At 38.6% G+C, this 13857-nt stretch overlaps 1 protein-coding gene across 4 annotated transcripts in view; it reads left to right on the forward strand.

Annotated features, from left to right (window-relative positions):
- Ctnna2 (catenin alpha 2) overlaps positions 1–13857 on the forward strand; it is a 1084017-nt gene that overhangs the window by 1030498 nt on the left and 39662 nt on the right. For all 4 annotated transcript variants that reach the window (XM_032906324.1, XM_032906321.1, XM_032906322.1 and 1 more), the window contains 2 exons: positions 574–755; positions 12342–12447. In XM_032906324.1, the coding sequence (XP_032762215.1) occupies positions 574–755; positions 12342–12447 (288 nt within the window). The remainder of the gene's footprint in view (positions 1–573; positions 756–12341; positions 12448–13857) is intronic.

Raw genomic sequence — 13857 nt, forward strand, 5'->3', positions numbered from 1 at the left:
AAGATGGAGGATGGCATCCCTTAAATGCCCTATAAGGGGATACTTTTGTTGTTGTTTGTATGTCATTGTTCTATAGATAACTTCATTTTTTATTCATAAAACATCTTTCCATCCCACTATGCTTGGATGCTCAAATATTGTTTAAAATGTCTTTCCTTCCCAGCAACAGAAGGCTTTTTTTCTTTTTCCCCTCTCTGAATAGCTTTCCGTGTTGAAAGACGTGTATTCTTTCATCTGGTAAAAGTTTCCTGAGACCAAATATAAAAATTGTTAAGAATAGATTCTTTTGAACAAGCATATGCCATCAAACAGACAGGGGAGTTCTGCTACTGTCAGTGTGCCTGCACTTCTGGGTCTTTATCATTTACGTAAGGGAAGGGGCAGCGAACTAGAGGACCTGGTTAGTCTGCATCCTTGGTCTGGTAATAGAGAACACATGCATCTTCTAGAATAGTGGGACATCCTATAGGCTCCGTGACTCTGGCTCTGCCATCCACAGGAAGCAGAGTCAATGTGCAGTTTTTTATTACTTTGTCACCATTAGTCATGCTTCTCCCCCTGTAACCCACACAGGCCATCATGGCGCAACTACCACAGGAGGAGAAAGCAAAAATAGCTGAGCAGGTGGAAATTTTCCACCAAGAAAAAAGCAAGCTGGATGCTGAAGTGGCCAAGTGGGATGACAGCGGCAATGACATCATTGTGCTGGCCAAGCAGATGTGTATGATCATGATGGAGATGACAGACTTCACAAGGTGAGGCCCAGAGAGAGGGAGATGACCATGTTCTTGCTAAACCCGTATAGATAGTACTGGCTGTTATCATGGGAAAGCTTGTCCAGATGAGAAATTGCTATACCAAAGCAAGGTAGAGTTCTTAAGATACACTTTTACGTTCAAATGATATCCTGTTAAGAACAGTTCCATTTTTTGTAATTAGTATTGTTTTAATTATCTATCATAGGGCAATCATAACGCCGAAACCCAAGGGTTGGTTGGCCGTTTTGTGTTGTGTACTACTTTAATATATGTTTAAAAATTATTCGGGAGATAAAGTGAATGTTTTGTTAATTTTCTGTTGAAAAAATATGTGCGTGTTTGTAAGTGCATACGTCTGTTTCATGTGTTCTACTAGGCACATGATTTAGCACTAATTTTTGACTCACACTTCTTCCTAATGTACTTGGAGTTATGTCGACAGCTAAAGATGACAGAATTCTTACAAAAAAATAAAGATAAAAACAATGTGCATGAACATTGGTTCTTCCCACTCTGAGTAGCCTTCCACGTAAGTGAGGAAGCAGCCAAATCCTGACAGGAGCCGTTGCTTCTCTGCAGTCATGGCTGCTCTGTCATTACCTTTGGAGTCTTCTCGCCCCGCGTTGGAGTCCTTTTAAGAGGCCAGGGAAAGCTCCATCTGGCCTTCTGGACCACAACAAGAACAATCAAATGCAGAAAAAGTCACAGGGAAAAGGTCCCTCAGTTCTGCATGGGAAGATGAGGTGGTGCCAAACAAATCCTTAACTCTCTTTGAAAAAGGGTGGAATAAGAGTAACGAACTTCTCAAGAGAGAATTTAATCTAAAAGTGTAATACAATATGAACTATGCTGCCAAACACATTTAAAACATCAAAAACCTCATTTAGAGGCTGTGTCTACTACATATCTAGCTGGAGCCATGAGTACCCCTGTGTATTCTTTAGTTGATAGTTTAGGCCCTGGGAGGTATGGGAGGTCTAGTTGGTTGATATTGTTGTTCTTCCTATGACATTGCAAGCCCCTCAGCTATCACAGTCCTTGCCCTAACTTCCCTATTTGGGTCCCCACGCTCAGTCCAATGTTTGTCTGTGTACATCTGCATCTGTATTGGTTTGACTCTGAAATAGCCTCTCAGGGGACAGCTATACCAGGCTCCTGTCAGGAAGCACTTCTTGGCATAAGCAATGGTGTCTGGGTTTGGTGTCAGCACATCAGATGTATCCCTAGGTGGGGCAGTCTCTGGATGGACTTTCCATCACTGGGAAGACAGTCCCTTGGTCCTGTGTAGGCTTACTGACCCAGGATAGGAGAACACTAGGCAGCTGAGGCAGGAGTGGGTAGGTGGTTGGGGGAGCACCTTCAAAGAGTTAGGGGGTGGGAGGAGGGAATAGGGGGTTTTTAGAAGGGAAACTGGGGAGGGGATAACATTTGAAGTATAAATAACCAATAAAAATTGCCAACACATACACAAGAGTTTAAGTGTGTGTGTATTTATGTATGTGTTTGTGTTTTATGTGCATTGTGTGTCTGTTCATGGTGTTTGTATATGAGTATAGTTACATGTGGAAGTCAGAGTCCAAACTCAGGCATCAGACCTCACTTTCCATCCTCTTTCTTGTTTTTAATTGTGTGCTCCCAGTTGGCAGGCCTGCAAGCTTGGAAGGATTCTGTTTCTGACTTCCTTCTTGCTGTAGGCATGTAGACTGTGATTATAGATGTACCCTGCTGCATCTGGCATTACATGGTGGTTTCCTGGGGATTTGAACCTGTATTCAACCTTGTATAACAAGTGTTTGTTTTGTTTTCTATTGAGCCAGCTCCCTAATTCCAGACTAAATTTCCGATTTTTCTTTTCCTGTCAAAATATTGTCAGATTTAATAGGTTATTGTATCTGATTGTACATCAGGATAGAATGCAAGCCAAAAATTAATGCTGCATCACAAACTAGTACTGTGCCACCTCATATGCATGCTTGCATACATATTTATATTCTCAAAAAGAATTAACAGACCATCTACTTTAATGAGTGTATTTTTTAAATAATGCATCTTTATAAAGATGTATTCAGAGTTGAACATGGTGTGATGAAATCACACAAGACATATAGCAATGTCAGGGCTTCATGTAGGTGACAATATTTTTTAATGATTGTTGACCACTTCAATAAGGAAAGGCAAGAATTGATTATAGGTTTTAATAAAATACAGAATACGACTATGTCATACCCTCTACCCTTTACCTCTGGCAAATATGTACTAACGACATTACATGACTCCTTTTCCAAATCTTTTAAAATTGTTTTTTATTCTAGCAAAATGATTTCAGTGTTAGGAGTGTGACCTTCGAGAGCTTTAAATGTCATCATATTCATTCAAAGTTCAAGTTTGTACATTTGGTTAGTCTCCTTGAGCTTCACGAATGTATTTCTCTCACACAAAATAATATCAGGGGGAAAGTCCGAGCCATTATTTAAGTCTGTATTGCCTACAAATCAGCTGGTGGTGGCAGCCTCAGTCATTGCTTCCTGAGGTCCACGATGACTTCATTTGCTTGCTTTCAACATTTTATTAGTATTTTATCTGATGGATATTATGCAACCCATTAATAACATCAGTGGAACAAATAATCTCATTAGTTTGAAGTGAATAATGAATCTAGTCACGTTGCTAGTTTAGATCAGGAGAACATTTTGTAATTTGTATTATATATAACTGTGGTCAAGAAAGATAAATACATTTGAGGGGTCTTGTTCAATGGTGTTGAATAACAGAGGGTTGTTTCTTTGATTTTTTTTGTTTTTTGTGGGTTTTTTGCTTTTGTGTTTTACTCAAAGCATCATTTTAAAAGTGAAAAGAAATCTGGTTCATTTTCCTTCAGAATTCATATAATAATTTTTGTGTTGATCTGAATAATGAAGTGCTCAGTCTGCTACTGGGTATTATTTTTTCCTAATCCTTGATGAGTGTGTGTGTGTGTGTGTGTGTGTGTGTGTGTGTGTGTGTGTGTGTGTGTCCCCATCCTGTTGCAAAAGCAAGGGGAAGAACAGGGTGGCTAATGAAAACAGAACAATGGAAAGGTAGGGACCCACATGGCAGCTCAGGAGGCTGGCCCTGCTCTCAGGAGGCTGGCCCTGCTCTCAGGAGGCTGGCCCTGCTCTCAGGAGGCTGGCCCTGCTCTCAGGAGGCTGGCCCTGCTCTCAGGAGGCTGGCCCTGCTCTCAGAGGCTGGCCCTGCTCTCAGAGGCTGGCCCTGCTCTCAGAGGCGGGGCCTGCGCTCAGGAGGCTGGCCCTGCTCTCAGAGGCTGGCCCTGCTCTCAGAGGCTGGCCCTGCTCTCAGAGGCTGGCCCTGCTCTCAGGAGGCTGGCCCTGCTCTCAGAGGCTGGCCCTGCTCTCAGAGGCTGGCCCTGCTCTCAGGAGGCTGGCCCTGCTCTCAGGAGGCTGGCCCTGCTCTCAGAGGCTGGCCCTGCTCTCAGAGGCTGGCCTTGCTCTTGCTGCCACCTGTGCATGCTCATCCTGAGCAAACCAGCACTTGAAGTGTCTTTCATTGTGGCCTCTCCCCTAACTTTACTGCATTCAGCTTTGTTCATTATTAGTGCTGAAATCACACTTTTCTACTTCAAGAAGGAATAATTGTAGCATTGTACGGGTAAAGATTCCTAAGCACCATTTTTTTTAGTATTTAAAGTTTGTATGCAGTTGATTAGAAACTGAAGCTTGATCCTCTACTCCAGTGTTTAAAGGTCATGTATGTCCCACAATTACCTTTCATTTATTATTGTATTGTTTTATTCTTATTACAGGCTAATTTATTAATTGGATTTCCTCATCTCTGTGAGCTCCAGTCTGTTGTGCTGCCTGGTTACTTACACTCTGTCTTCTTCATGGGGGAGAGCAGACTCCTGTGTCTTACATTTTTTTCCTTCTCATCCCTGGTTTCTTGACTTTCATTTGAGGAGAAAATCTGGAGTATCACCCCTCATACAGCAAATTCAGACTTCTCATGTCATTTTGAGAAAGAAATTGCCATGTACCAGTTATGTGCTGCCCAACCAGGATGTATGGAGACACCTCAGCTCAGTCTTAATTGAGTAACATGGGGCAAAGTACTCATTTAAAAATCAACCAATAGGGGGAAAACTGAGCTTGGGATGAGAATCATGTGACCAAACTCCATTCTAAAACATTGCACAATGAATTCTGAACTCACAGAATAGCTATACTTGTGCTGTAGTTCAGGAGCACATTCCCTTACTTCAGAGGTTGCAGCTAGGAATTGAGGATTTATCTACCCCTCTCCTCTTCTCATATCAAAACTGTCCAATAGAGACTACTATCCAACTTGCTTGCACCAAAACTCACTTGACTGGACAAACATCTTTGAATTTGCCTTTTTAATGCCTGACTTTCTTCACCTTTGTCCATCTGTTTCTGGTTTGTATTTTTATTTCATCAACTAAACAGTATACCTGAAATAGTTGAATTCATGTTTCTAAGGTCCTTTTTAACTTCTCATAATTCACAGGATTCAGTAAGTTATTTCAAAAACAGTCCTCATCATTTTTTTTAACCTGCTGTGGCAAGCCTGTGTCTCTGTCTCTGTCTCTGTCTCTGTCTCTGTCTCTCTCTGTCTGTCTGTCTCTCTCTCTGTCTCTCTCTGTCTCTGTCTCTGTCTCTCTCTCTCTCTCTGTCTCTCTCTGTCTCTCTGTCTCTCTCTCTCTCTCTCTCTGTGTGTGTGTGTGTGTGTGTGTGTGTGTGTGTGTGTGTGTGTGTGTGTGTGTTGCTATGCATGCTATGTTGGTGGACTTGAAAAGATATCTTTGGGGAGTCAGTTCACTCCTTCCACTGTGCATTCCAGGGCTAGAATTCAGGTTATCTGGCTTGAGCTTCATACATTTTTACACACTAAGACATCTTGCTAGTCTACGGAAATTTCTGGGAGTGTTTTCTTTTCTTTATTTTTCTTTTCTTTTTCTTTTGAAGCTGCAGTTTTGGAAAGGCTTATATGCTTCCACACATTTGCAAATACCCTCATTACATTTCCTCACTCAAGTTACAATTAATATTAGCAAACTAGATATATCAAGAAGGCTATAGAAAATAAACATGTTAAGCTTGGATTAATTCTGAATTAGATTTCTGAGTACTGACTACTTTGCTCACAATGTGCCGACATACTGCTATTGTACATTAAGACTCGCAGGCTTTTTGTAAAATAAATGCAAATATGTTGGCAAATGGGAGCTCACAGCCCTGAATTAATAGTTTGCCAGCTTGATTCTTTGGACTGACCACTTCTTGGGAAAGATTCCAAATACTGGCCTTTATGTACAAATCAGGTGTACTTAAAAGAACGATGCTGTAAGATTCTGTGTAGTAGAGAAGTAATATATTCTACTTCTAAGAACACTAACACCATGTTCCAGGTGAAACAATAGGAGGACTCCTGCCATAAGGGGCACAAGGTTCCCTAAATACCTTTTCAAATCCCTCTTGCACTGTAGCCTTGACTCTAAGGGACAGAAATACCAGGATGTGAGCCCTCATTTTGAGACAGGAATGTATAACTATTCGGATAACCTCCTGCTGCATTTGTCTTCCAGTGACAGCAAGAATAAATTGAAGCCTTGTCTATTTCCCTAGACCAGATTTTTAGTTGTGCTTTCATTTTCTGATTATTTATATCTTGATTCAGTACAATGCAGATGACTATAGCTCATATAGACTTGTCTGATACAATAGCCATTACCCAAATATGGGTGTTTAAGTTGTTTTTATTGTTAGACACATCATAAAGTTTATTATGTTTGTAATTGTTTAAGTAGATAATTTTGCCACATCAAATACACTGATGTGTATCCATTCCCATTGGTCTATATATTTGCGTCTTCTTTAAAAGGGTATACAGTATGCATTCCTTGCTAACTCCTCATTACCTGATCCCCATAACCACTGACAACCACCTGAAAAAATGACTTTCTGATTCCTTGACTTTGACCCCTCTATGTACCAGATAGGCATAGTTCATTTTTGTCCTTTTGCAAATGGATTATTACATAGACAATAAAGTTTTCAGTGTCTATCCATATCATCACACACACAAAAATAGCTTTCATTTTTTTGGTTGAATACTATTCCGCTGTCACAGATATACCTCCTTGGGTTACTCTACTCATCTGTTAGTGGACATTTAAGTCCTTCTTCCTTTGGGTATTATGAAAAATGCTGTTGAAGACACAGAGAAGATATTTCTTTGAGTCCCTGCTTCAAGAGGAATTGGAATATCCTATGATGTTTTCTTTTAAAATGAGGAATCCACAAACCACTTTTGGGTTCCTGCATCACTTTACATTTGTACCAGCAATAGACAAGAGTCTTAACTCCTTTATAAAATGTAAAGATTTTATGCTTTGTCATGAGGAACCCTACTAATGGGTATAGAGTAGAATATCCCTGTGGTTTCGATTTTCATTTCTCTAGTGACCAGTGGCATTTTACCCTTTTTCTGTGCTTATTGGACATTATATATTTTCTTTGGAGAGCTACCTACTCAAATATCTTACTGCCTTTAATTGAATATTTCTCTTCTCAGTCTTTTAAATATTCTGAATATTGATTCTATATTGGATAATAAGATTCAAAGATATATTTCTCCTTTCATAATTTTCATTTTATGAAGATGAAAATTTTCCACTGAAAATATGCTTTGATGGTAAAAGTTTTAAACTCAAGGTCAGGTTTATTTTTTTTCTTTAGTTGCTTGGGTTTTTGTTATTATAGTAAGAAATATCAGCAGATCCAATGTCATAGAGTGCTCACACACATCTTTTTTTTTATTTTATACTTTAGCTTTCTGTTTCAGACTGATCACTTCTAAGTTGAACATTTTGCTGATGGATACAGTTTCCCTAGCACCATTTATTGAAAATACTCTTTGCTTCATCAAGTGGTCTTTCCACCTTGTGGAAAACCATTTGATCATGGGTTTGAGTTCCTATTTCTGAACTTTTATTTGTTTTATTTGTCTATATTTCTGCTTTTGAGTTAGGACTACAGTCTTTTGCCTACTGAACATTTATGGTAAGTTTTTAAAATCAGAAACTATGAGATCTTTAGCTGTTTTCTTTTGCCAGATTATTTTGGCTACTTGAAATTCCTGATAAATTTAGAACACTTCATTTTGTTTGGGTAAAATAGAATAGTAGGATTTTAATATGAATTGCTATGCATCTGTGGATGTCTAAGCCATCTAATTTATGTTTATGTAATGACATTTCATGTGCCATTTTGAATTTCTTCCAGCAATATTTTTACAGAACTAAACACATAAATATGATACCTCCTTAGTTATATTTATTCCTTTTTTATTCTTTTTGATGCATTTTAGTGGACTTTTTTGAAGAATGGTTTTTAGGACTGAGTATTGAACCCAGAGCTTTATTCCTACTGGGCAAACATTAATACCTGAAATATGCCAATCCTGCATTGCTTTCTCAATTCTATTTCATGACGGATTATTGTGGGTGTCTCCAAGCATGAGTTTGTATTCTTGTGAATCAGTATTGTTAGGTTTCCAACCTGCTTCACTCTGAGCATAGTTTCATTTGGGAGTATTCCTTGGTCTTCCTGAGTGTCAATGCTCTACTCAAAAATGTGTGTGTTAGCATAAAGTATTTATTCAACTAGTTTTATTACCATTTCTAACCCTCTAAAACAGACTCTAACTACAAAGAGTTCAGATTGAACCTTCAGGGTGGGTGCTGGAATCTTAAATATTTGTTTTCCATTGTGGTGCTCATGAGTATATGAACTACAGTCATTGGTAGAATAATAATAATAAAAAAAAAATCAGAGAGTCCTTGTCTACTCTGGTTCCCTCAATCCTTCTCCCAACTTTTGCACAAGACTCCATGAACAATGCTTCAGTTTGGCTGTGGATCTCTATATCTGTTTCATTCAGCTCTTAGATGGAGCCTCTCAGAGGACAATTATGCTAGATCCCTGTCTACAAGCATAACAGAGTATCATGAATAGTGTCAGGGATTGCTTTTTGCCCATGGGGTGAGTCTCAAATTGGGTCAGTCATTGGATGGCCATTCCTTCAATCTCTGCTCAATCCTTGTACTTGCACATCTTATAGGCAGGACAAGTTTTGAGTAAAAGGTTTTGTGGTGGATTAATGTTGCCCTGTCTCTAATGTAAGTCTGGGCTACAGGAGGTGGTTACTTCAGGCTCCATATCCTCCCACTACTATGAGTCTCAGCTTGGGTCACACTCCCAGGAGCCTTCCCCATCCCTGGTCCCTTGCTTGTCCCAGAGATGCACCTGAATGACTTCCCTTCTCCAAGCTTTCTCATTCTCATCCCTCCTTTCCCAATACCCACCCATGTTCTCCTGCCCATCCTCTCTCTCATCCAGTTCCTTCTTTCCATCCACTTTAAATATATTTTTTATTGGCCCTCATGAGTTACATTCAAGTATCTACTCTTAGGCCCTCCTTGTTGCTTATCTTCTTAGGGTCTGTAGATTGTAGCTTGGTTATTTGTACTTTATAGCTAATATCCATTTTAAGTGAGTACACACCATGCATGTCTTTCTAGGTCTGGCTTACCTCACTCAGGATGATATTTTCTAGTTTGATCCATTTGCCTGCAAATTTCACAATGACCTTGTTTTTAATAGCTGAGTAGTATTACACCATGTAAATGTACCACATTTTCTTTACCAATTCTTTCATTGAGGAACATCTGGATTGCTTTCTTTTGTCTCTTATGAAAATAACTGCTATCTAAACATAGTTGAGCAAGTGTCCTGGTGGTATGATGGAGCATCTTTTGGGTATATAGTCAGGAGTAGTATAGCTGGGTCTTGAGGTAGAACTATTTCCAATTTTCTGAGAAACTGCCCAATTAATTTCCAACCTACAGAGCCAACTAACTTGGGCCTCTGGGTGCTCACAGAGATTAAACCGCCAACTTAAAAGGATACATTTACTGAGCCTAAACTTGCTACACATATTTAGCAAAAGTGTAGCCTGTTCTTCATGTGGATCTTCCTAAAACTAGAGTGGGGGCTGTCTTTGACATGGCCTCTGTTGCCTGCCTTTGTATCGCTTTCACTTAGCTAGGCTGCATTTGTAGCCTCAGTGGTGGAGCATGTGCTTAGTGATGAGACTTGATGTACCAGGGTGGGTTGGAAACAAAGGAAGGGGCCTCCCTTTTCTGAGGAGAAGAGGAGATGGGAATGGGAGAAGAGTGGGAATGTGGGACTCAGAGGAGAAGAGGGGAATTGTAAAGTGAGTAAATAAAGGAATTACTGATGAAAACAATTATACATTATTTTCACTTTGGCTATAAGATGAACTTTTGAGCATCAAGCAAATATAATCTCTCTAGAGATACTTGTTAACTATGTTAGAACATTTAAATCAGTTTTTAAAATGTATTATTTACAAGGAAACATTTTCTGATATCCTTTAGAATGATGTACATATATAAATTTACATGTATGTGTGTATTTGTGTTTGTGGTATATGTAACTGGCAGAGTTTACATGCACCACACACATGCAAGTGTCCCCAGAGGCCAGAAGAGGGCACAAGATCCCTTGAAACTGGAGTTAAGGCTAGCTCTACATCAACATTCCTGAAGTAAACAAAGACACATTTCCTTGGCACTGAAAAATGAAGCATTCCCTAAGCTTTTAATGACTCTGTTTAGAGAAAGGCCAAAACTATCAGGTTTCATGACAGAGTAAAACTTTGTGAAGATTTTCTATGATCTGAACATTATAGAGAAATACATAATATCTCAACATTTTAAAGTAATGACAGATTATTTAAGCTTTCCTTTAAATAATAATGGGAAAAAAGAGTGAAGTAAAAGGAAGGAAGCTACTTAGAAATGATAAGTAAAAAATAGTATCCAGGAACAGATTATTACAGAATCTTTACCTCATCTATGTTATGCAAAATTCACATGTACAATCTTGTTCACAATTTAAAAATTTTAATCGTCGGTGAAAAACAACAACAACAACAACAACAACAACAACAACAACAACAGGGAATGTATTCTGTGTGACTCTTATTGTGATTACACCTAACTGAAATACCTAAGTTTAGGATCTTCTGTGTGTCTTAACAGTAATATGAATGTCATCTACTTTATTTTCAGCTACTAATACAGAAAGACAAATTCCAAAATAAGAACGAGGCTGTAGCAGAGCGACATGTACTTCATTCACATTTATTTGATGGAAGCCATTTTTAAGTCTTCCATTTTGTAATGCTACACAACATGTATGGTCATTGCCCACTTCTTAGAACTACATGTTGTATAAATAAATCTTTTTTGAGCTTTTTTCCTCTGTGTCTCATCACATTTATGACACAGGAAAGCATTCTTGGTGCCTAAAAATTCACTTCATCTTAGGTATATAGAAGGAAGGATAGCAGATAATATAACCTGGTAAAAACTAAAGAAAAACACGTTCAATTTATTCTTTACTTACTTCCCAAGAAAGTAGTAATTTATATGCTACAGTTTGTTTAAAGGTCCATGGTGCAGCAACATTTCCCCTCCCATTTAATCAGCATTTAAAATTAAACAGGCAAGTTGATTGAGTAATATAATGTTTAATTGCCTACCTAATTGAAAACCGTATGTGAAATGTTGGGGTGCGACAAGCATAAGGATATTTACAACCAAGTGTTTAGTACAATCATTTACATATCAGTACCAGAAACATAAAGTATATGATATTTGGAACTTTGCAATTTCAGAAAAACTAGCCAAATATTCCTACAGTATGTTCAAGACAGTAGTGCTTCTCAAGGTGCCATCTGTACTTATGTTAAATAATATAAAGGTGCTGGGCACAGTACGGATGGCTATGCATCTGCACTTAGCTGATCTAAACTCTTTTCTGTTTTAGAATTCATCCCTGGAAGCCTGAGGGGATGAGTTGTTGTTAATAGAGAGAATCAGGAGTCATATAGAAAACAGATTTCTGGACATATCTATAAAGGGTTGTCTATATTAAGTTTTGCCTCTGGAAATATCTGGGAAAGGTTATTTTATTCTGTTAATTGATGGGGAATGAGCCACCTTGATTGCATGAGGACCAATTCCCATTCCTTGGGCACAGGATTTTGACAAATTGAGAAAGTGTGCTGAGCCCCCAGCATGCATCTCTGATACACTGCTTCCCGTTCATGCAGTGTGACCAGCTGCTTCATGTAGACACAGTGAGGTATTGTGAATGACAACATCCAACACATGAAAACCACTGAGTGCTAAAGGCCCTTCCTATTGTGATGATAATTTAATTGAGTACTATTGAAAAATAATGGAAGGATAATGTGAATGTGCATATGAAATTAGGAGGCCACCCTCCCCCAATATACACAAGGAAACAAGGTAGAATACCAACCTATAAGTTGGGGTGCATCAAAGCAACATTGAAATTTTAATAACAGGGCCAGACCACAATATATACAGAAATAGCATGTTGGATCGAGGATGTGGTAGGTCTTTGTACTTTCAGTTACTGAGTAGAATTCTAATTATGATACATATTTTTTCAGAGGCAAAGGCCCACTGAAAAATACATCTGATGTCATTAATGCTGCCAAGAAGATTGCAGAAGCAGGCTCTCGAATGGACAAATTAGCACGCGCTGTGGCTGATCAGGTAATGCAAAAGGGAGAATGGGCATTAATTAGTACCTGTGTTCTGGGACCAGTTTTATGCACCATATGAAATGGCTTTGCATAATGCACTTGGAGTTAGTCTCTAAAAATTTACAAGCTGGTCTCTGCTGAGCTCATGGCAAAGACAGTTTTAACCTGGTAGAACTCATGATAGGCTTGAAGCATGTGACAGGGTAAAAAAGCCTTTCCCATTCAGAAAACCTAGCATAGAACATCATGAGGGCAAAACGAGATGAGGCACATACCCCAGGACCACTTGCCCGGAGATGGCACCATGTAGTCGGCTAGACCCTCCCACAACAACCACTTATCAAAAGGTGGCTGACAGGCTTGCCAATGTGATAGGGATATTTTCTCAACAGAAATTCTCTCTTCTCAAATGATTTTGGCTTAGGCAAGTTGACAAAAAGCTAAACATGTGTTAATAAGGAAGCATGGCTCCCCCTAGTTAATCCTGATCTTCCTATGGTATTCTGACATTCACAATACTTTATGCTTTGCTATAAACTGGACCAATTCCTGTGACCAAGGAATATCTAGATTTCAGATATTTTCACGTACTTAAATAAATCTCAGAAAAGTGAAATTCTCAAAGCCTCACCTGTGTTTTTACAGGACACCAGGATATGTACTTGAAACCTTCTCTGTCTCACATAGAATATTTTATTATATTTCAGCAATTTCATTCAGCCTGGCTTGAACTAGAACATTAGAATTCATCTCTAAGTGTCTTGCTGCTAGAACATTTCTTGTAAGGGTACATTAGGCAGCAGACATTTCTAGATAACCGATTATCCCTTCAAGCCTCAGTTAAGAATAGTTTGCAGTCTGAACTACTTCACAGCAAATATACTTTAAAATACAAAATAAGATACTGAGATAAAAATGACATGTACTCTTATTACATAGATACTCCATAATAAACATGAATGAGCTTCAGAAGGTGGTACCCTTTGAACATCTTGAAACCAGAGGGCTGGTTTCTTCTCTGTGAATATTCCTAGTCTCTTGGTTTCTGAGTTGCAGTTCGTAGCTATTGATTTCTTTCTCCATTTTTTTTTAACATTAAGCTTGTTCTTCTGTGTCCAACACCTCAGCCTTCATATCAAAATACCAATAAATACACTGATCCTTTATAACCTAACCACTCTGACCTGAAGATTCAACCACTAGTACTGAATGTAAAATAAGAACTAAAAGACACCTCTCTTAATTGTATTTATACATGATACCTAACATAATGGGACGTTTCTGAGAAATGCTAGCTTGGAAATCAATTATTATCACAACTTTAGATTATTTTCATTGTTATCCTAACAAATCTCACCATCATTTGTAGCAACTGAAAACCAAATTATGATGTTGTAAATGTTAGGATTACATCAAATGT

Source organism: Rattus rattus, chromosome 6 (genome assembly GCF_011064425.1).
Source record: "Rattus rattus isolate New Zealand chromosome 6, Rrattus_CSIRO_v1, whole genome shotgun sequence".
NCBI lineage: Eukaryota > Metazoa > Chordata > Mammalia > Rodentia > Muridae > Rattus > Rattus rattus.